Genomic DNA, 24,428 nt, shown 5'->3' with positions numbered 1-24,428 from the left:
TTTATTATCAATAATATTAAGCACTAAACCAGCAGATTTTGAAATGGTTAAGAAGGTGGGTTTGGATTCCTCAACATCCCATGAACAGTTATCTTCTTCTATTCCCTGTAGAATAAGATACAAAATCCTCACTATGGGATTTAAATTAGCTCTCCATGATACTTTTGTTTTGTTTCATATTACTTCCTTTTATATACTCTTCACTAGTGTCAAATGTTTCTATTAGCCCTTCTCCATTCATTACAGTCTATCTCCCACTTCTGGAACTTCTGCATAGGTGGTCCCCCATGTGTGAGCTCTAGGAGATTCTCTCCTCACCTCTGTCTTGTAGAATCCCCAGCTTCCTTCAGGGTACATGTCACCTCTTCCACGGTAATTTTCCTGATTTCTAGTAAGATCTCCTCATTGAAGATACTATATGCACTTCATCTGTACCGTGTATTTTAAAAGTCTTAGAGCAGTTTTACATTCTAAGCTTTAATAATTACATATATATGTACATATATATATGTAAATGTATGAAGATACATATATATAGAGAGATATATATAGGGATCTATATGGGGATTCTTGTGTGTGTATGCATGTGTGTGTATACAACAGCAAGCCCATATATATGAATATATATTCTATCTATCTATCTATCTATATATATGTATATATATATGTATATATATAAATATATATATATACAGCAGAAGTAGAATTTCATGACCTTGAAAGTAGACCTGAAATTGAGTTCAAAATTAGCTTAAGACACTGGAAGACTCCAACTTCTCCTTAATCACTGGTTATTTCTGAACTTCAATACAATTAAAATCCATTCATTTCTACAGACATTTATTGTTTACTATGTGCCAAACACTAAAGTGTTAGGTTAAATAAAAACAAAAAGATCTTGGACTCTAAAAGTGTATATATATATATATATATATATATATATATATATATATATATGTATATATATATATATATATATATATATATATATATATATATATATACTCAGACTAAAAAACATGGAAAAGAGAAGTAAATATGTAATAGTATCTAATATTTATATAGTATTTTAAAATTTGCAAAGGGCTTTACACATGTTAATATGTGATCCTCAACAATCTTTCAAGGCAGTTATTATTATCCCCAGTTTATAAGTGGGGAAATTGAGGCCCTCCTGGAGAAAGTTAAATGGTTTACTCAGTCACAAAACTAGTAAATGTCACAGAGAAGGACTCACTTATAGGGTAGAAAGCAAAGCTCAGGATATCTGAGGGTGAATTGGAATGTCTAAAATGGGTATTCTGAAGTAGACCAACCTACCATCATTTAAAAAGGAGAAAGGGCCTAAGAAGGATGGTTAGCAAGGGTTAGAAGGAAACAGTATCTGATAAGAAAGGGGAAAAGGAAGGAATGGAAGGTTAGAGTTAGGGAAAATAGGGAAAGAAAGAAGAAAAAGAAGTCCTATTTGGTGCTTACTCTAGCTGGGGCCTCTCCAGAGAGAGAGGAAGAGACAGGTACAGAAACAGAGGGACACAGAGAGAAGAAGACAGACCTTTCTAAGTTGTGACTCTCAAGGAAGTTGTTTTCCCAGAATACTGTGCTGGGAATTGAGCATATGTTTGTACTTTTTAGGGAATGTAGGTTAAAATGTGTTTTCCTACTATTTTGCACTCCTTTGTTCATTATTTTAGTCCTGGTAAAATGTTTTACTTTTAAAATGCATGTTCCTTATCTGTTCTCTTAGTCTGATACACACATAGTGTGGATAATTTTCAATGAAGTGGGATGGGGTCCTCAGACAAATGGGCCACACTCATCATCCAGGCACCTCACATTGAATCCAAAAATTTGTGGGAATCTAGTGTTGAATGAAATAAGGGCCCACATCTATAAAGGGCTTTGCAAGCCCCAAAGTGCTATATAAACATCAGTTACTATTATATCAAAAATGAGAGAGTTGGATTGTAGAAGCTCTGAAGACCCTTGTAGATTTAAATTTTTATTATACTATAAATAATTATATGCAAGTAATATGTACTTTATCTTTGTAAACAAGATTATAGCTGCCTACAACTCTAGCAGGGGTAGTAAATACTTAAGTAGTTAAGTATATAAAAATTTACCTTCACAAGATTCTTTGAAGCTTTGTGTTGGTTCTATAAGAAACATTTCACTGAAAAGCAAAAAAAATAATTATGATAATTATATTAACTAAAACCACCTGGACATATATAGTGTTTCAAGATTTGCAAAGCAATGCTTATGAGGTACATACCATTATTATCACAGATGAGGAGACTGAGGTACAGAGAGATTAAGCTACCTGCAGAGGGTCCATAGCTAATGAGTGTCTGAGACAGATATCAACTCAGCTTTTCCTGACTGCAGATTCAGTACTCTTATTCCTTACTGTTCTTGGTGAAATCTGCCTTTGAAAGGTGTATCCGCTATAATCTTGATTACAACTTCTATGCTAAGCTGTGACTGTTTCTTTGGACCTCAGTATTGTACTTTTCACATGATCATTTCATTATTAAGACAGAAGTAGAGAATAATAATAAGGAGGAGAGAAGGAAGAAAAGCCAGAGAAAGGGAAGAAAAAAGAAGAAAGGAAAGAACTTGTCATTTCCCCAAACTCACAACCAATTTCATCTAATGTTTATTGTTGTTATTGTTGTTGTGTTCAGTCATTTCAATGGTGTCTGACTCTTCGTGATCCCATTTGAAGTTTTCTTGGCAAAGAGACTGGACAGCTCATTTTACAGATAAGGAAATTGAGGCTAGCAGAGTTAAGTGATTTGCCCAGGGACACAGATTGTAAGCGTCTGAGGTTAGATTTGAACTTAGAAAGATGAGTCTTCCTGACTTACTGCTTCACCTAGCTGTCCCTTCATATAATATTATAACATAGCAAACTCATTAAGATGGTCAGAAGAGTTGGGGGATAATCTCTGGATTAAAGCATGCTTTTATGCATATTTCATAGAAATATCATAGAAGCCTATTGATCTTTGATTTTAGAACTGATGCAGATTACACCAGGGCAATGCAAAATCATTTAACCAGTTAACAGGAAAATTTCTGATGGTTTCAAAAAAGAAAGAAAAGAAGAGAAGAAAAAAGGGTAGGGAAAAAAGGGTAAGAGAGAGAGGAAGGAAACACGAATGTACTAAATACCAGTAACTAACATTTATTCAATTCTAGATTAGAAATTTTAATGTAAAAGAAGATATGAGCTTCTGCAGAAAGAAATTTCTCTATGCTATTAAATAAGCTATGTTTAATATGTGAGATGGGAACTAGTTAATCAATGAGTGAACAATAAGTAATGTAATTTTAATGAATGAAAAACATTTCTAAGCATACCTCTGGATTACTTTAAAACTTGGGATGATGAAGATGAATATGATAATGCATCAAGTAACAGAATGAGAAGTGATCTAAATGTGAGATAGGCAAAGCTTATACCCATAATCCTGTTACATTTTGAAATTTGAACCAGAGAAAAAAGTTTAGAAAATATGATTTTAGTTGTTTGTTTGTTTGTTTTTAAATAGAGGGTTAAAAAAAATACTAATCTGGCTGAGTGAAATGAGCAGGACCAGGAGATCGTTGTATACTTCAACAACAATACTATATGATGATCAATGATGATGGACGTGGCCATTTTCAACAATGAGATGAACCAAATCAGTTCCAATAGAGCAGTAATGAACTGAACCAGCCACACTCAGTGAAAGAACTCTGGGAGATGATTATGAACCACTACATAGAATTCCCACTCCCTCTAATTTTGTCCACCTGCATTTTGGATTTTCTTCACAGGCTAATGGTACACTATTTCAAAGTCCAATTCTTTTTGTACAGCAAAACAAGTGTTTGGACATGTATACATATATTGTATTTAATTTATACTTTAACATATTTAGCATTTATTGGTCAACCTGCCTATCTGGGGGGACGGGGAAGAAGTGAAAAATTAGAACAAAAGGTTTGGCAATTGTCAATGTTGTAAAATTACCTATGCATATATCTGGTAAATAAAAACTATTAAAATATTAAAAAATAAAATAAAAATACTAATCAGCTATAAAATATTTTCTTAAAACTGGACAAGGACATCAGACATTGTATGTCATCCAATCCATCATGCTTGTTTAATAGATGTGGAAACTGAGATCTGAGAAAGGGAGGCACTTCCCTGAAGTCAGAAACAAATTAATTCTCCTTGGCCTTAGCTTGTTGACCCCTCATTTAGAGCACACCTAGCAAAGAAACTTTTCAAAACTTCTTGTCAATGCCTCTAACTCATTTCACTTTTATTTTTTTTTTTTTTATGAAAATTCAGTTCCCTTTGCTTTTCACTCCCTGAAGCAGATACCAGCTCCTGTTCAGAGGCATAATGAATACATATGTTTAAAGGGCAAATTGTTCTCTTTTTCTAAGTACTGATTTCTTACCCCTTACTTGCAAAACCAAGTTGAACTGCAAAAAATACATTTGTAACTTAAAAAAATCCCCATCTTTTGTCCTTCTCCCACTTTAAACCAACTCCTTCTACATACCCTAATTGCAACTATATTTGGGGGTCCCATACCTTCCTTATGAAAACTTAACCAAAATCCTTATAAAACCCAAGTAGTTAGTCTTTTATTTGATCAAAAATAACTTACCATTTCCTCACATTCACAATTATTTTCATATAATGTTTATATTATAATTATATTAAAGTATTTGATTGTGTTACAACATAGTAAAGTCATCAAAATGGTCAGAAGGGAGAGTTGGGGATAACTTTTTGGATTGGAGTGTGCTCTTACATGGATTCTAATTGATCCTAGAAGTCTATAGATTTTTGCTTTTAGGATTGATGGCTGATTACCAGAGCAATGGCAGGGTCATTCAACCAGTGACCAGGATAATTTCTGATGCTCTAGGTAACAGAAAAGGAAGTATATATTCACAGTATAATTATAGATAAATATCTAGCTAGCTAGCCCCTTAAGCAAACACATATTACCTTAATACAGAAATGGATAAGGTTTAGTATTTGCTTATTTTCTTTTCGAATGAGTCTTGGTGTTTTAATAAGAATAAGAACATACAAACTTAAGATGATGAGAAGTTCGCCCCCTACCATTACCATCACCATTTCCATCACCATCAAGCCTCTGATTACAAAGCTCATGTTTGATCATACCCTTCTACCCAGCACTTCCTACCCCACCTCCTCAAGCCCAGGAGCAAGGGGAATTGCAGGCCTGGTGTGAAGTGACATAGTACCTCCAGCAGCTGCCATGTGATACATTCCCCAACCTGGCAAGGATTCTGCCTTTGAGACTTTGCCATCTTAATCAAAGTTCCCACTTTCTTTCTTCCAGGCCCTTTGCTTCCATAGCATCATATTTCCAACTGGAAAAGGTGATGTGCATCACCTTCTGCTGTTGCTGCTTCTCAGCATTGGTTTATAATCCAACCAAGTACCCTTAACAAACTATTCCTGACTTTCTAGTTAGAGAATAAAATTGTTACCTCTGACTTGAGGCCTACTCAAAATGTCACAGTTAAACGTCAGAACTATGTTAAGTAAAAATTATCAAAGTTGGTCAAGGAAACATCCTTTATGTGCCAAAGAAAAGCCACTTGAATATCACAGAAGTATTTGACATTTACAGAAAATCCAAGGAAAAACTTCATAAGAAAAAAAATACATATAGATAGATAGATAGATAGATAGATAGATAGATAGATAGATAGATATAGATAGATAGATATAGATATTCTGAAAAGCAAACAAGATAGGCTTGCAACCTCAAAATAACTCATCTTGCAAAATTGGGTTCTTTCCCCCAGTTATACAGTTTTCTTAATGATATCTGTTAGTCACATATTGCAGTCCGTATAGCCCCATGTACTTTCCCATTCACAGAATTTATCAAAAGTTAAGTAAAACATTTAATTTAAGAAAATCGGCTCGAGGTAATTTCAGTCTCCAAACTCTTTGTCAGAGAAATAAAAGGGATGTTACAAAGCTGTGTATCCACCTGAAAGCTGCAACAGTTATCTAGAATATTCAGGGGAGAGATTTCTGAATAAAATACCCAGGAAACTCAATTCTCCAAATCCACTTTGCTACATACTCATGTCAAATGAGAATAAAATATCTTTCTAAAACAATATCTCTTCTTGGTCTCAGAGGGCAGAACAGGGAGTGAGCAGAAGTTGTAGCAAGGGAGGCTTACGCTTGACATCAGGAAAAACTTTCTCACCATCAGATCACTCAGAAAATGAAATGAATTGCTCAAAGAGATTGTGGATTCCTCCTCATAGGGGGTCTTTCAACAAAGTCAGGATGACAACTTCTCAGGCAAGCTATGGAAGCAATGTTCATGAAGGTATGAACTATATTAGGTGGCTTTAGAGGGTCCTTCTTACCCCAAGTTCTGTAATTTAATGGTGATATTGCTTTTATTCTGCTATGAAGACCAGATTGGGAATGACCTAGCTTTTCTTAACTGCAGTGAACAGATGATATGACTTTTATGGTTGACATATGCAAAGGTCTGTATTTAGAATGGCTAGAAATGAAATTAAACCATGGCAAGTTGTTAGGCAGTAACTCTATGGAATTCCAGTCATATTACATTTTTTGGGCCGATAAATACGGAGTACTTAAGTGTGCAGCCTGTCACTGTTACTGTCTGACTGCTTTAGATCCAAAGAAACAAAACAAAAGCAAAACGACTTTTGTAAAAAGCCAACATCTGTTTTGATTGTATCAAACATGGTAGGAAAAGCATCTTCCTTTACTCATATCCTGTTTGTCAGTTTCCTATCTAGGTGTCAGGTTTAAATTTGGAACATGTAAGAGGCAGCAAATTCATCTCAGGCAAATGAAAAAAAAAATAGAAGGAATATAAAGTCTATTTGCCATTTGAATATAAATTTCTAATTTGTAAGGAAGAGAGATCTTTTTATTCTAAAAACTAATGAGATATCTCTTTGTATGTGTGTGTGTGTGTGTGTGTGTGTGTGTATGTCTCTGTCTTACTCTGTCTCTGATTCTATCTTCCCATATACAGATACATATACATAGCTATAGATACATATATACATATAAACATATAACTTATGTTGTGAAAATATTTGATGCTCAAGTTTTCACAAATAATATGGAACCTAATTAAAAAATGAAATTATTAAGTTATGATTTGTGTGCAAATAATTAAAAACTAAGAGCATTCCTACTGATTGGGAAATTATTAGATAAGTTATGGTACATAAATGTAATGGAATATTATTACTGTGCTGTAAAAAATGACTGATGAATACAGAAAAATATGTAAAGATTTTATGAACTGATAAAGACTGAACTAAAGTGAATCAAGAAAACAATATACAAAGAGTACAAGTGCAACCACAAAACAAACACAAGTAAATGTTACAAAGTTACAGAGAACAAGCAGGACTCCCAATTAGGGAGGTTCATGTGTGTGGTACATCACATATATTTTCAGGCTTATTTATCAGTTTTGCTAATTTTTCTTTTTCTTTTCTTTAAAATATTATTTGTCTTGTGAGATGGTTGATTGGGAGGAGGAGGAAGAGAAGGGACAATGAGGAAAATTTTGATGATTAAAAACCAAAATATATTAATAAAATACATTTTTAAAGTTGTGAACTATATTAATAGATTAATTTTTTTAAGTAATGGGAAGACATAAAAGAAAGCAAAAAGAATCATAGTAAAAATCAGTTGTTGGCAGATGTCACAAAGATTTCTTTCATTTTTGGAAATTTGGGATTTTTTTCCTCCTTTCTGAAGTAAATTAATCTGAGTAGATAAGAGAAATAACTTAAAGAAAATAAAATGGTAATTCACATTTATTTGGCATTTAACACAGTTTATGTGCCCGATCTCTCTTCATCCTGACAGACAATCCCTATAATTTTCCTGACAGACAATCCCTATAATTGGTTAGTGATCAATTAATCAAAAAGCATTTATTAAACTCTCTGAAAGAGCTTATAATCTATTCTAGGGAGACTTACATATGGTAGATACATGTATGCAATGTATACGCAAGATCTAGGTAAAAAAAATAAACAAATGGTATTATTATTAGGATCATAATGTTAGAGATGGAAGGGACAACCTTAGAGATCATTTAATCTACTCCTTTCATTTTGCAGAGGGGAAAACTGAGTCCTAGAGCCAGGAAATTCAGGATGATTTTTAAAAAATGGTAGAATTAAAATAAAGGACAAAGGTTCAAATTCCAATTCTGGGACCTGAGACTGTGACTTTGGGCAAATCATTTCATTGATGAGCCTCAGTTTCTTTATCTGTAAAATGAGAGTTAGAGGGGATAACCATTTTAATCCCTTCCAGGTCTTATTCTATGACATTATATAACTTGCCTCATGAGGAGACAGAAAATCTAAATTTTAATGCAGCTTCAGAATCTTCCTAGCTTTGAAATCTTGGACAAGGGACTTAATTTCTGTTTACCATGAAAGAAGGTGATGGGAAAACTATTGTATTATCTTTGTCAAGAAAACCCCTTGAACAGAGGTCCATGAGATCACTAAGAATCAGTCATGGTTGAAATGACTGAATAGCAACAAATAACCAAAAAGATTACCATGGAAGTATGTGACAGAACCAGAATTCTAACTCAAGTCCTCTGATACCAAGTCTAATATTCTTTACACTATGACAGTAACTAGAGAAGCTGAGATGCTCTAACCCTGACAGAGAATGATCAAGGAGTCACACCCAGATTCTATGGGTCAGAACTCAGTACGCTCTCCCCTCTAGCATGCTGTCCCTGTTTCTAAAGGTTGTAGGGGGAATTCCTATTGAAACACACTCATACATGGATCTGCAGCAAATATCCCTTTCTTAGAAACTAAGGCAATTACATCATTTAAAAATACAAAATGAGTTTCATTCAGGAAACAGGGAAGTTGGAGGAGTGCAGAGCAGAATGATGATGCCAAAAAATTCCAAATCAGAATGGAACCCAAGTCAAACACATCATGAGAACCACAAACACCTCATTCAGGGCAGATGAAAAAATGAAGCAAAGAGGAAGACCCGAAGCAGGGGAGGGGGAAGTGTGTCTAACAAGCAATCCAGCAACAACAGCATCACCCCTCCTCCCTTGAGCTTCAAAGAGCTCAGATGTATTCAATTGAATTTCAGAGGATGAGTCTCTAATTCTAAGTGTTATCTTAATGGAGCTTCAGAGATTTCCCCAATCCAATGAAGGCATTCTCTCAGATTTCCTAATTCCATGAAAGATTAATTCATTTGCAAAGCCCTTACACTTGAGTCATTTGTAATAGAATGTATATTCCAACAGACTTCATAAAGAACTCTACCCTTGCTTGGTAAAGCCATTGTTTCATGAAATCAGACATAAGATGTAAACATGGTTAACATTTTGTAGCTATGTCATTTGAAAGTACTCCTTGAACTCATTTGACCAAGTTTTGCTTTTCTTTCATTTCTTAAAATCACACCTGTGCTCAAGCATATACTCTCTTCCTCTCTCTGGTAAGCACAAGGTGTGGAGACTGGTGCCATAGATAATTAATCTCTATTGCTATCTATAGTTTCATAGTTAACACAGTCTTAGCAGAAGTGTGAAAACACATTCACACCTTGGAAAATGGATGATTAACTAATCAAATGACAATATGAATGTTAGACAGAATTACAGAAATGCCAGTAAGCCAGAGCTATTTATGATTATAATATTCTATTTAATTTTTAAGGGTGGGTTGTTTGCCATAATCTGTTTCTCAAACATCCAGTGCAGATTCTCAAACTTTTTAATTGCATTGCTCCTCATTGGGAATGAAGAAAAAGATGCATTTGCCTTAATTAAACATTTAAAAATGTGATCTGAAGGCAGAAAGGAATCTACAAGACCTGAGGCAGGGTAGAAGCAAGGAAAGGCTACATGTGGGCAACTGATGTACTATTTTCTGTCTTTGGTGTGTCCAATGTCCTTTGGAGACTTCCCACCCCCAATATAGATTACACATAGCCAAAATATAGACAAGAGATTTCAATTGTTCTATTTGGATTGTTTTGTGTCTAAACAATCCAAATGGGAGAGGCTATTTCAGATTTCATTGGGGGGGAGTCTTTGCCACTTGTCTATATTTAATTTGTAGTTTGTCTCATATAAACTGGTGATTTAAAAAGACTAGTACCATTTCTGGGTAGAAATATCTACTTAGAGAATAAAGTCATATGAGTCAGAATTGGAAGGGATTTTAGGGATCATCCCTAAATGAAAAAACTGAGGACAGACTAGGAAAAGGGATGGGCCCTGAGACACACAGCTGCTACATATCAGAGCTGGAATTCCAATTTAGCTTCTCTGCCTCAGGATCCAGGGATTAGAATGGAGAGTTAATATTACCCTTTTGGATAGCCACCTTGATAACTGAAACTATTATTCCAAAGATGCTGCTCTTGAGTAGAACATGTTTGTCAATTCTCCCCCTGCAGCACTCTCATTCAAGTCCTCCTCTCTCTCCACCAGCCTAGCTCAGGCCTTCTTCTCTGCCTTGGGACATCTGCAGGAGTTTGCTAACTAGTCTCCCCACTTCTCCCTTCTTCCCTGGTACTTCCCAGAGTTCCCAGTGATTCCCAAAACACAGATCTGAGAATGTCCCTCTCCAGCTTAAAAAGCTTCGAGGACTCTTTGAGGCCCCAGAACAAAATCTAAACCCTAGTGTCTGACACTGAGCACCTCCCACAATTGAGCTCAGTGTGACACTCTAGCCTTGTTTTCACATCACTCTCCTTCACACATTCTCTGCTCCAGTCAAACTGACCTTCTTGCTGATCATCAGAACTCAGCACGGCCTCTTGCACCTGGGGCTTTATCTTTGCAGAGGCTGGGCCCCAGAGCTGGGCCCCATTCCTTCCCTGTCCCTGCTGTTTCCATTTAAATTTAGTTCAGACACCAGCTCCCAGGATCAACCTTCACTGATATGACCAGTGGGGTGAGTGCTGATTCTCCCCTTCTCATATTCCGTGTTTATGTATCTGTGCACACATGCTGGATCTGGATAGGACATAAGATCCTTGAGCGCATGGAAACCTCCAGCACAAGGTGGGCTAGAGGAACTTAAAGGTGTCAGCTTCATCCCAGGGAACTAGGGAAGAGACTCAACTGGAAAAGTCCACCTAGGAACACCAGACTGGGAAATCTACAAGTACCTGGATCAAGAAAGAGCAGGGGAAATTTAGAGACATGTTCCCGACAGAGCATGTACCAGAAGAAATCCAAGAGCATTTGGAGTCTGTAGCTGAGTTGTTTTGGCTACAGACTGGAGATATGAAGAGGAAGGGATGAGAAGAGAATGAGAGATTGTTCAATTCTTATCATATGTCAGGCACTGTGCTAAGCACTTTACAAATATTAACTTTTTATCTTCATAACAACCTGAAGAGGCAAGTGCTATGACAAATTGATATAAACACAAATTAATTAATATTTTTAATCACATATAAGAGTCCCCCAGCTAATAAATGTTTAAGGCCAGGTTTGAACTTAAGGATCTAGCCACTGTACCATCAGTTGTCTCAATGAGGCCAGACCAGCCTGAGCCAGAAAGCTCTAAAGGTGGCATTTTGAAGGTCTAAGTCACTCCCGGATTCCCTGGAAAATACAGCATTCATTAGTTGAATAAACAATGTAAGGATCCCAGATAATACAGGTCAGAACCAAACAACTCCCAATACTATTCCTTCCAAAAGCATACAGAGCCTAACTGAAACCAAGATGTAAGTCTTGAAAAACAATGAATAAAAAAAGTCAAAAGTGATCAATAATATTGTCTAAGAACAAAAATATCTCTACATCTATGAGTAAAACTTCAAACAAAACATAAGTTGGCCACAAACCTACTATAATTCCTGGAAAAGTCAAAAAAGAGTTTAAAATATTAAAAAATAATATTTTGAAGGAAATAGGAGTTATAGTGGGAAGAACTGGAAGTAGAATAAACAATTTGGTATAGGAAGGTCAAATCCTTTCACAAATAAAAGATCCCCAGAAAATAAAAATGGACTAAATGGAAATAAATAACTCCAAAAGATAACAAAATCAAAAGACTGAAAAAAGAGAAGGCAATTTAAGATATTTACTATAAAACAAAACAACTGACCTGAGAAACAAGTTGGAGAGAGAGAGAGAGAGAGAGAGAGAGAGAGAGAGAGAGAGAGAGAGAGAGAGAGAGAGAGAGAGAGAGAGAAGAGAGAGAGAAGAGAGAAGAGAGAAGAGAGAAGAGAGAAGAGAGAGAAAGAGAAGCTAAGAATTTCTGGACTAACAGAAAACCACAATTTTTAAAAAGTCTTGAAACCAAGAAAAAGTTCAATACCAAGGAGTCACAGTAAAGAATACACAAGACTTGGCAGCTATCTGATAAAGAACTTGCAACACAATATTTCATATAGCACAAGATTAAAAAGTAAAACTGAGTATTAACACTACTAGTTTAAAAAATGGACCTTTAAAAAAAAAAGATAAAAATTTCAAGTATACCATAATGAAAAGATCAGAATTGGGTAGAAACTCTGAAATATAACTATGTGAGTTAAAAGAAATAGAGAAAAATAAATATATTTGATTAGTTGTAAAGATCTGAAAGGTAATGAATATTTTATATTCTTATAAATGGAGAAGAAATAGACTTTTTGATATGATTAGATAGGCTTAAGAGAAAAAAGAGAAAGTAAGATAAAAGGAATACACTAATTCAAAAGGGAGAGTTAGAAGGATACAATAGACAAAAAAACTATATAAACCATGAAGAAGTGAGAGTGGGATGGGAAATAGGCATCACATGAACATCATGTTAATATGAACCCAACAAAGGAGAATTGGACACGTGTACTTACAAAGAGTTTGGTGTAGAAATACATTTTTCTCAGGAAAATGGATAGGAAAAGGATAAGAAAAAGGAGAATTAAGAGGCAAGGTCACATCAGAAAGGAATTATTGAAATGAAAACAAAAACCACTTTTGAAAGATGAAGTATGAAATGATCTTCAAAAGGAAAAAAAAATGTAAGAAGGAAAATGTAGTTAATATATAGGAAGAAACAGTAAGACTATCATAACTGGGCATCTCAATTTATCTCTTTCAGAATTAGAAAAACATAACAAAAAGAAAATAAGAAAAAAGCTTAAGGACTTGAATCAAATTCAGAGTAGTTAGGATAGACCTCTGCCAATTACTAAAAAGGAACAGAAAAGAGAACGCATATTTCTCGGCTTATACATAGCACCTTTACAAAAAAAGATCATGTATTGGGACCTAAAGACTTCACATGTACATAAAAGCAAACGTAAAATACATTTTTTACCAACTACAATGCAATACAAAGTATATGACAAAGGGTTGGTAAAATGAGCCTACAGGCAGGAAGATCTGACCTCAGGCACTTACCTGTGAGTATGACCCTAGACAAGTAACTTACTCTCTCAGTTTGTCTGTTTCCTCAACTGTAAAATGAGGATAATAATAGTACTTACCTTGCAAGGTTGTTGTGAAGATTATATGTGATAATATTCGTAAAGTACTTAGTATAATTCCTGGCACATAATAGACATTATATAAATGTTTATTCCTTTCTTCCCTTTTAAGAAAGTTTTAGAGATAAAATAACTTAAGCCTAAATAATTGGTGGATTAACGAACAAATCAAAGAAATAATAGAGAGTTTATAAAATAAAATGACAAGGAGACAACATAACAAATCTTGGAAGTGATGTCAAAGCAGTCCTAAAGAGAAATTTTATATCTCTAAATACTTTAATCAACAAAAGAGGAAAAGAACAGATGAATGAATTGCAACTAGAAACAACCCCCCCCCCCCAGGAAACCAGAAAAGCAATAGATCAAAAGAAATCACAACTAAGCGCCAAAATTTAAATTCTAAAAATAATTTATAAAAATAAACAAAATTGAAAGCATGGGGGAAAAACTTTTTTTTTTTTTTTAATCTACACTTATTTTAAATAGGGTTTCTCTTAAATGATATCTCTCTATCTCTTGTAGCTGGACTTTGTTGGTAACACAGAAATGCCAATAATTTATGTGAGTTCATTTTATATTCTGCAACTTTGCTGAAGTTATTGTTTTAGTAGATTTTTAGTTGATTCTCTAAGTATACCGTAATATCATCTGCAAAGAGTGATAGTTTCATTTCCTCATTACCTACTCTAATTCTTTCGATTTTTTTCCTTGTCATTCCTTTGTTAACATTTCTAGTACAATATTGAATAATTGTGGTGATAATAGGCAACCTTGTTTCACTCCTGATCTTATTGGGACTTCTTCTGACTTATCCCCATTACAAATGCTTACTTCTGATTTTAGATAAATGCCACTTATCATTTTAAGGAAAAATTCATTTATTTCTATGTCCTCTGGTGTTTTTATTAGGAATGGGCATTGTATTTTGTCAAATGCATGCAAAAACCCTTTTTTTTTATTGATAAAGCTAAAAGGTTTTGGGGGGAGAAAAAAAGATGAATTAGTAACTAGTCTGATGTTTTAAACAGATAGAAACATTAAATTGCCATATTCAAAATGAAAGAAAATTCATAACAAATGAAGAATAGAAGAAATTACTAAAATCCATTTTGTCCAATCATATCCAATCATACAAATTTATAAAATAATTTTATCAAATATTCAAAGAGTAATCAATTTAATGTTATGTTGACTATTTGAAAAAAAAGGATCCTGCCAAAAATCATTCTGTCATATTTATGTGGTATATTCTTAATATCAAGGCAAAATTTTTAAATAAAAAATAACCAAAGATGTTTGGCTAGGTTTCAGTGCTATGTCTACATTGGATTTATGCCAGGAATGGGGGACTGGTTTAATATTAAGAAAACTATAAGAAAAAAGGATCATGTTAATGATGAAAACATAAAAATCACATGACTATATCAATAGATTCAGAAAAAGCTTTTGATAAAGAACAATACCCATATCTTTTTTTTTTTTTTAAATCAAAACATTTATTGAAGTGTCTTATACAAAAAAGGTTCCACTCATAAAACGTATATTACAAATCATTGAAAAAGACATTTGGCATGCATGTATATTCTCAAAAAATTTTTTTTTGAAATGATAAAGTCTAGATTATCACATAGTTCTCAGATGCTCTGCATGATGATCCATCATCTCTATTGAAGTTTGTGGGTTTTGCCATGATATTCAACCCAGTAAGTCCTTTAAACCTTTTTTTTTTTTCCTTTTTACAGCAGTGTTCATAAAGAATACATCCATAATAATCAATGGTCACTATGTAAATAGAACAAAGCTATCTAAAAGTTGTGGTTAAAACTACCATTCAAGTCATAAGTCATTATCTTTATGAAAATAGTATGATGTGGAAAGTGATCTCTGTCATTTGCAGACCTTCGGTCCTTTCTCTTTTAACAGTTTATTGCTTACAACTTTAGTAGGATAACCTGGGGAGGAATGTTGGTCCTGCCCAATCACTAAAGAATCGAGTTTTCATGATCTTTTGAGTTGCACTAATACTTTTCACAAAAGTAACCTCCCTCCCCACCCCACCCTACCCTTCCCAGTTCTAGGATTTAGTTTTTCAAAGGATCAAGTCAGGCTTCAACACATGCTTTTCTAGGATCATCACTGCTACTCTCACCTAACCATTTTTTCTTCTAGACCTTAGCATTTCAAGAAAAAGGCATTATGTTTACAAAGAATATTTGTATGTAAATGTAATACCCATATCTTTTGAGACATCAAAAAGCAAGGTATTAAATGAAATATTATTTATCTTTGAAAAAGAATCATCATTTTGTGTAATAAAAAATGCTGGAGTCTTTTCCAATAAAGTATGGGTACAGGATGTCCATTATCCACACTATTATTTGATATGGTTCTAGAAATGTTAGTTATAGCAATAAGATAAAAAGATCTTGGGAAAACAAGTCAAAGAGGAAACAACATTATTTCACTTTTACATATGAATAGCTGGGTAGTACAGTGACTAGAATACTGGGCCCAGAGTCAGGAAGACCTGATTTTAAAACAGCTTCAGATATTTCCTAGCTGTGTAACTCTGGGCAATTCACTTAACCCTGTTTGCCTCCATTTCCTTATCTGTAAAATCAACTGGAGAAGGAAATGACCAAGCATTCTAGTATCTTTGTCAAGAAAATCTCAAAAAGCATCTTGAACCATTCAGACTGAAAAGTATAGACAACCATGATGATAGTCTACTTGTATAGAACTGTGAATTGATCTAGCTAGTCTGGAAAGCATTTTGGAGTCATACTCCAAAGAAACACTAAGTGTAAATACTCTTTTACCTACTAATTCCATCAAGGCTACAAACCAAAGAAATAAAAAATTAAGAAAGGGATCCATAGAGTGGCACTTTTGGTTGTGCCCATCAATTGCAAAATGGCTAAAACTTTGTTGTATAGTGATTGGATAGGATATTATCATACCATACAAAAAGACAAAAAGGATATTTTCAGAGAAAAATGAGAAAACTTAAAAACTGATGCAGATTGAAGTGAATATAATCAAGATAATTTATTCAATAACAATAATTGAAAATTGAAAAGAAAAACAACTTTGAAAAGCTGAAGAACTATGATTAAAGTGATGATTAACCACAATTCAAGAAGATCAATGGTGAAGCTTGCTACCATCTCCTGATTCAGTTGCACAAGGGTTTCAGATGATACAGATTACAGCAGCAACTGCTCCCAGAGAGTACAATTTGAGTTACAAATAATTTATTGACATAAAGTATTTATCAGTTGACAAGTATTTTTAAGTCTCTTCTCTGGGGCAGGAAAATGTTTCCTTTTTGTCAAAAAGATTAAGTATAGAACTTTGCATCTAAGCATAGTATGGTTCCAATCTATAAAACATTAACTTCTTTTACCACAATTTTTGGAAGAAAAAAATTATCTAATATACTTCTATAGCCATATATACATATATGTGAATTTTCATATTCACATATACATATATATTCATACATTTCTCTTTTTATCTTTACAATAACAACCCTAGATTGACACAGTCACCAATGTGCAGATTTTTTTTTTCCTACCTAGAAAAAAAATCACACATTGCCAGCAGAGCTAGGAATAAAAAGCCAGGACTGAAATAGGTCTTACCATGCTGATTTAGGTCACTAATTTGGTATTCTAGCAGATAAAGATCAGGTTTAACTTTTAGGTTCAACAAAAAGAACATGAAGTTAGACAAGTCACAAATCACAGAATCTTGGGAGTTGTAAGGTCTTACAAGCACCAGTTAGGTTATATTTGAAGTACTTTAGTAGTTGGGCTCCATACTTGAGGAAGGACATTGATAAGATGAAAAACATCCAGAGAAGGGTGACCTGGATGACGAATAGAGATGGCTTCATATCATATGGTAATTTGTATAAAAGGTCTGGGTAAAGAACTATAATATGGAGTCAGTAAGCCAGGGTTTAAATCTGGGGTTTGTCAATTATTAATGAGCTCAGGAAAAGCAATCAATTTCATTGGTCCTCAGTTTCTTATCTGTACAAATGAAAGAGTTAGAGTAGGTGCCCTTCTGCCTATAAACTATGACCTGAAAATTTAATTTGAAGGCCAGAAGAGATAAATACATAACAGAGTACGTATAGAGCACTTATAATGTGCCAGTACTCTACTAAGCACTGGAAAAACAAAGACAAACAAAAAAAAAAAAAAAAAAAAAAAGAAAAAAAATTGGGGAAGGCGAAACCTAAGTTTTAAATTTATAAGTATGTCCATACTAATTGTTATAATCATTGATTAAACCATGTCCAAGAGCTCAGAGCAAGCAAAGCCTGCTGAATTACAGCTGGCTCAGTTAGTCCTTTCTGGCTCCTTTATGGCATCTCCTCAATTTTTGACCTCTACGCAGTGCTTGGAATTTTTTCTTTTATGACCCATTTTGTAGGATTAGCCTTTTCTGTTACACTCTTCAGAACTTGGTGTCAAGATGGGATTGTGCTGAGTAGAGACTGCTGTTTTATATAGACACAGCCTGAATCACAAATTTCTTAAGTTTGTGCATCCTTAAAATGTGTTACTTAAGCCAGAGACAGGAGATTGATTATCTTACCTTCAGAAGTCCTGGACAGACAAGGATACTATTACTAGTCATTTAGGATAGGGTTAGGGTTAGATAGATAGTGATTTCTCTCAATGGATCACTATTGCAACTATAAGTATCATTACTTCCATTTTATAAATGATGAAAGGGAGATCTAGAAGGGTTAAGTGACTCGCTCTACAAAAGGACCAGAGGCAAGGTTTTAAACACAATTGTTTATTTACCAATCTTCTGAAGTAAAAAAATGATCATTATTATTGATTTGCTTTTTAAGGTCATAAATCACCGCTTTTCTTTACATTATTTTGTCCATATGTAAATTGTTTTCCTGGGCTGCTTACTCTGTATCTGCTCAAATAAGTCTTCTTATGTTTCTCTGAACTCTTCATAAGATTGAAGATATAGATATGAACTGTCATATTTTGTAATTTCATAATGCACAATAATATTCCATGATATTCATATGACATAATGTTTGATGATTTTCCCAGTGAATGAGGAACACAGGCACATTTGTATGTATTGAACTATGATTTCTCTGCCTTCTATTCCCAGATTTTTTATCAGTCTGAGCCCTTCCATATTTTATCACAATCTCAATAACCAGAACTTCTGAAGACTTAGCAGAGCAAGTCCTTTCATTGGAGTTCTTGGTACCTTCCAGTAATTCAATACCAGCAATGGATATAGATTTTTTTCAATGGAAATGACACTGAAGAAAATTCATTGTCATTTGCCTCTTTCAGAACTACTGAGTCCTTCCATGTAATCTACAACTTAGCCCTTTTACATGTCTGATCATCCCCCATTAGACTGTTAGCTTCTTGAAAGCAGAGATTGCCTTGCTATTCTCTTCCTAACCACTGCTTTGCATACAGTAAGTGCTAAAAATGCTTTTTTTTTTTTTTATTGCTATAATATCTACCTCATTTCAATGCAATTCATTGTTGAATTGAATTGAATTAAATTTATGGATGTCTACTTTTGGTTCTTTGTTACTACAAAAAGCACCATAATCTCTTTTAAGATTTATTATAAATGCATTATTAAATTATTTTTTAAATTTTAAAATATTAAACATTTAAATATTAAAAATAAATACAAATTATTATAAAAATTAAAATATATGTATTGGGTCATGAAAGAAAAAAATAGAAAAACTGAATTAGAGTCACATATCATTAAATGGGACATCTTAGTATTGAAGCTCTCTGAACTTAGAGGAAAACATGGCCTTGGTGGCCACCCAGAAAACACCACATAGCATAAACAAAAGAAAAAAGAGAAAGCTTTCCAGAGGTGAGAGGTGATTTTTTCACACCTTTCTTCACATCTGATAAGTGAGAGTTCACAGTGCTAAATTTCCTTTGTTCATTTAAAGAGTGTTTCACATACAGTTCACCCTGATTTAAACATATTGCTGCAGGTTGGAAGGTTTATATTTCAGTCCCACAGTTAGAGGCCCTTATGTGCTAGATCAAGAAAATTGGATATAGCTTCATAGCCCTAGAGAATAATGTTGCCTAAATGGGGATATGTACTGTAAAAAAAAAAAATAAATAAAATAAAGCTAAATGTTTTAGCCTGGCAAGGAAAAGCTTTATGCATTAATAAAACCCACTATCTCAAAGGACCATTGCAAGGAAAAACCTCTACATTTAATTTAATAAGGAGGTGTTGATATTTTCATTTAATTTGAACATTTACTTTCACAGATACAATCATTCTTCTTATGCAAAATATTTAATCAATAGAAGACCCAGATATATGTGAATTGTGACCATCCCTCATGCAAAGATTTTCAAAAAATTCACCTCCATAATGCAAATATAATTAACATGAAATCATATGATTTCCAGTTTTATATTATTTCCCCCTGAAATACTTTAGTATAATCTGTCCTTGTCAAATCAGTCTCTTAGCTATTTGTAGAATGTAACATGCCCTCCTGGCAGTTACAATTACTAGTCTGTCCTAGGTCCAACAGAGTACCTTTGACCACTGACCTTTGCAGTGTCAACTTTACCCGGCTCGCCTCCTCTAAGGCCTTCAAAGGTCTCTGGCCATGATTTCTTGAATCTATAGTTTAATAACTGGTAGTGTGCTCAAGGACAGCCACATGTAATCTTAAAAGCCTTTATTATACCTGCTCACATAATGCCCTGACTGATGCCCTGACTTGTTAACTCCTTAATGAACACCTGGTCTGAAGACCCACGTGTTCACTACCAAACTCCTTACCCCTCTGGGCTTACCTCTCATCAGCTTAGCTCAGTTACCCCAGGCTAGGGAGGCAGGTTAAAGAGAGCGACTGCTGGCTGCAGTAGGCTTATAAAGGGCCTGTGGGGTCACACACACAGCCAACCAGTGAGAGAGCCATCACCCATTACGAAGCTATCTCAATATGGACAGGATCCCACCCACAGGGCAGTCCTATATCCACAGAGATTACTTCTGGGTCACTTAAATCTCCTTTTGCCCTGTGGCCGCCCATTTAAAGGACCCTTATACTAGAACATCTATCTGGAAAAGTCCAGGGAGCAGTTGATGAAACTGAATGGAGTTCAGGAAAGAGATAAGAACTTTCTACATAAGTCTGAGAATCATCCATCTAGGGATAATGACTGAACAAGTGGAAGCTAATGAGGTTACTGAGAGAGAATATCCAGGAGAAAATAGCCCAGCACCAAGCCTTATAGTATTCGGCTGACATGAATGGAGGAGGTAATGAAAAAGTCTTCAGTTCAATTCCCTAAACATTTATTAAGAGCCTGCTGTGTGCTAGGCACTGTGGTGAGCTCTGGGGATACAAAAAGAGGCAAAAGGCAGTTCTATCCTAAAGGAGTTTGCAATCTAATTGGAAAGACAACATGCAAACAAATATATACAGAGCTATATATAGGATAAAGAGGGAAAGCACTATAATGAAGAGGGTTAGAGAAGGCTTCCTGTGGGAGGTGGGATTTTAGTAACTGGAGTGGAAAAATGAGAGATTCCAGGCATAGGCCACAGTTAGAGCTGCCTGACATTCCCAGAGCCAAAAGGTGGATGATCTTGTTCGTGGAACAGCCAGGAGGCCAGTGGGACTGGACGGAAGAATACTCCCTTTTTGGGGGGAGTGTCAGAATGGAAAGCTAAGAGAGGGCTAGTGCAATGGGCTTTGAATGCCATAACCAGAGCCTTTTGCATTTGCTACTGGAGTTTGTTGTGCCGCAGATGACATGCTCAGACTCTGGTAGCCGAATGGAGATTAGATGCCAGGGGAGTGACTTGAGGCGGGGGACAATGAGCAGAAGACTTTTAAAGGAGTCCAGACACAAAATGATCAGTCTGAACCAAGGTGGTGACGGCTGCCGAGGGGAGGAGGGGACATGTGAGAGATGTAACAACGTAGACCCAATAGAACTTGGCTAGATATCTGTGGTTCATGAGTTGAGAACACCCGGGTTTGAGGCTGGGTGAGAGAAAGATGGTGGTACCCTTCACGGTAATGGGAACGCTTGGAAGAGGGAGCTTTCCGGCAAATGCTGAGTCCGGTTTTGGACCCGTCTGCGGAGATCCTGTTTAAAATGTCCAAGAATCAGCAGGACACGTGAGATTAGAGGCAAGGAAAGAGGCCAAATCTGAGAATCATCTGACTTGATGAGACCCAACCAAACAGGACGGAAGGAAAAGAGAAGGAGCCGCACAGACTCTTGGGGGACACTCTGGGTGAGTGGAGATGAGCCGGATGAAGGAGCAGCTCCTGTGACTTCCCTGGTCCAGCCCCGCCGCAGGGAATTCCTGTGGCTCCTCTTCTGGCTCTTTGTATGAGCTCTCTTCATGCTCACTTCTAGAACTTCAGAGAGACTGCTCTTCCCAGCTGTTCTCCATTACTTTGTATATGCCGCGCTCCCTTACTGGCGGCATCTCCTTTCCTTTCCGGTTTTCTTTTTTCAAAGGAGGGCTCATTTGGCATAGGGGGAGGGAGGAGATAGCTTTGAAGTGATTGGGATGTGAAGGCAAAACGGACCAAAGATGTTTTTAAGCCCGTTAAGTGGATCCAAGCCAGGGACCTAGCACCCCCATGCTCCCCGTCCGGTGATGGGCGGGCAGCCTTCCCGCTCCGTGTGCTCTGGGAAATCCCGCAGGCTTCCCTCAAGGCCTTCATAAGCGCTGCTCCTGCCCTTGAGACTTCCCTATAAGCCTGCCTTTGAGGTGTCCGTGCTTGCTGGGCATCCACCGGGCAACGTGGCTACCTTTCATCCAGTGTCCCGTTCTAGAAGGTACATATCCATCTATTTGGTTCAAATATGAAGCACCTCGTTCTGTCACGCACGGCTGAGATACAAAGACAGCTGAAGGCCCGCTCCTGCGTGGGGGTGCAGGGAGTGCAGGCGCCGGGCAAGGACGTGTGGGGACAGGAAGGCTCTAGAAAAGCGGCTCTAGGCCGCTGGACAAGGTTAAGAATGGTAAGCTTCCTGGGGACGGAGGGGGTCCGGGAAGCCTTGGAGGGCGGGAGCCAGGAGCGGGTGGCTAGGGCCGGGCACGTCCGTCTGGGACTGCAAGGCCGAGGGGAGTCCAGTACCCCGGGAGTGGGAGAGGAAGGGAGAACCGCCTCCAAGCACGCGCTCCAGGAGGTTTCAACACCAGGATAAGGAACTCGGGGAGTGGAGAAGGACGGGAGGGGACAGCCATGCTGGGCACGATCCCCGCCCCAAGCAACTAATGGATTTATAGATGTGGACAGACAGAATTTCGGGTGGGGTAATGAGCCTTGGAAAGCCAGGTCCCGGACTGGGGCTGCCCCAAGAAACTCACATTCTAGGAGCAGCTGGTGGCGCAGCGGAGAGACCCCCCCCCCCCCCAGTCAGGAGGACCCGGGTTCAAATCTGGTGTCAGACACTTCACACTTCCTGCTGTGTGACCCTGGGCAAGTCACTTAACCCCAGCCTCAGGGGAGAAGAAAAAGAAACAGCAAGCTTACATTCTAGAGTTATATGGGTAAAGTCCAAATCCTTGCTACCAAAGCGAATGAAAAGACTAAAGGGAAAACGTGACCTTCTTGCGCCCAGAAAAGATCTAAAACTCAAGATCTTTTACCTGCCGTGGTTGGGGTCTTCCTTCCCTCCTCCCCCCCTGAGGGGGGCGCTCAAATGCGCGAGCTGTGGGAGGGAGGAATCACCGTGTTTTACGCATGCGCAAAGCCTTTCTCCTCCCCTTATCTCCTTCAGCTGCTTTTTTTCCAGTGGCAGTCAAGAAAAGTCAGAGAGCTCGCGAGGGGGAGGCGGCCCGAAGCGCAAGCGCGAGTTCGAGGAGCGTGGCGGAAGTAGATTCCGAAGAAGGGGTCAGAAAAGGGCGGAGCTAAGCAAGGACGCGGCAGCTCCTATCCCCACCGGGAAAGGCACGGGGTAAAGCCCTCCGCCCCCCCTGAGACCCCGCCCCTCAGACCGAGGCCACGCCCCTCCTCGCGCTGGGGAGACGACGTCATCACCGTCGCCGCAGCCTGAGATGGAGCAGAACCAAGCAGGTAGGAGCGGGACTAGAACGGGGCGGCGGGGCCGAGCTTCGGAACCCTGAGCTCTGCGCCCCCGGCTCCCGGGCACCCCCAGCGCCGCTGCCGCCATGCTTCCCGTGGAGTCTCCTGCGAGCTCCGGGCCTGCTCTGTGACGGGGAAGTGTGGCAGTTCGAGGCTGGAGAGTAAGGAAGAAACCGACCTGAGTGCGGGGCTTCTCCTCTCCGCCACGCACGCGCGGCCCCGCCCCACTCCTCCCTCCACGCAGGCTCCTCCCCTCCCTCCCTTCCTGGAGACTTGGGTTCAAATCCACCCCTGACTTTGACGAGCTTTAGGGCGCTGCACAAATCACAGTTTTCTCATCTCTCAAATAGGGACAATTATACTTCAAATAATAATGAGGCATTTTTAGTATAAATAGAGAGCATTAGTATGATTGGAAACCCGGGAGACCTGGGGTCAAGTCCAACTTGAGCCAGTGTGGGCCAGAGCCTTCAGCACCGCGCCTGACACTAAGATGCGTCTGCGCAGCTTTCCTTCTCCAGGCAATTACTACTGTACCTGAAATCCCTGTAGTGTTCCAGGGTGCTTTAGAACTACTCTGTCTAATCATTTTCACAGCAACTGTCAAGTAGGGGGAATTATCCCCGTTTTTCTGATGAGTAAACAGGTTCATTACCCCGTCCTGGGCCATCCTGTGGATAAATGTAGAAGGCTGGCTGCCATGCGGGCCTCCTGACTCCAGAGGCAGCGCGGCCTCGGACTCCG

The 24,428-nt window shown here is 37.4% G+C and overlaps 1 protein-coding gene and 1 long non-coding RNA gene across 2 annotated transcripts in view; one reads left to right on the top strand and one right to left on the bottom strand.

Annotated features, from left to right (window-relative positions):
- CMC1 (C-X9-C motif containing 1) overlaps window positions 1-24,428 on the top strand; it is a 91,601-nt gene that overhangs the window by 2,553 nt on the left and 64,620 nt on the right. The window contains exon 2 of the mRNA XM_074267900.1: window positions 23,380-23,675. Coding sequence (XP_074124001.1) covers window positions 23,657-23,675 — 19 coding nt within the window. The 5' untranslated portion in view covers window positions 23,380-23,656. The remainder of the gene's footprint in view (window positions 1-23,379; window positions 23,676-24,428) is intronic.
- On the bottom strand, window positions 1-24,428 carry LOC141543069 (uncharacterized). Its single transcript, XR_012482319.1, has 3 exons — window positions 24,340-24,428; window positions 2,124-2,173; window positions 1-105 (listed from the first exon to the last, which is right to left on the bottom strand). It is a non-coding gene; the product is annotated as an uncharacterized LOC141543069 (long non-coding RNA).

The sequence above is a fragment of the Sminthopsis crassicaudata genome, chromosome 5, assembly GCF_048593235.1.
Source record: "Sminthopsis crassicaudata isolate SCR6 chromosome 5, ASM4859323v1, whole genome shotgun sequence".
In the NCBI taxonomy this organism is placed as follows: Eukaryota; Metazoa; Chordata; class Mammalia; order Dasyuromorphia; family Dasyuridae; genus Sminthopsis; species Sminthopsis crassicaudata.
Note: the sequence above shows the minus strand (reverse complement) of the source record. Positions and strands in the feature narration are given on the sequence as shown.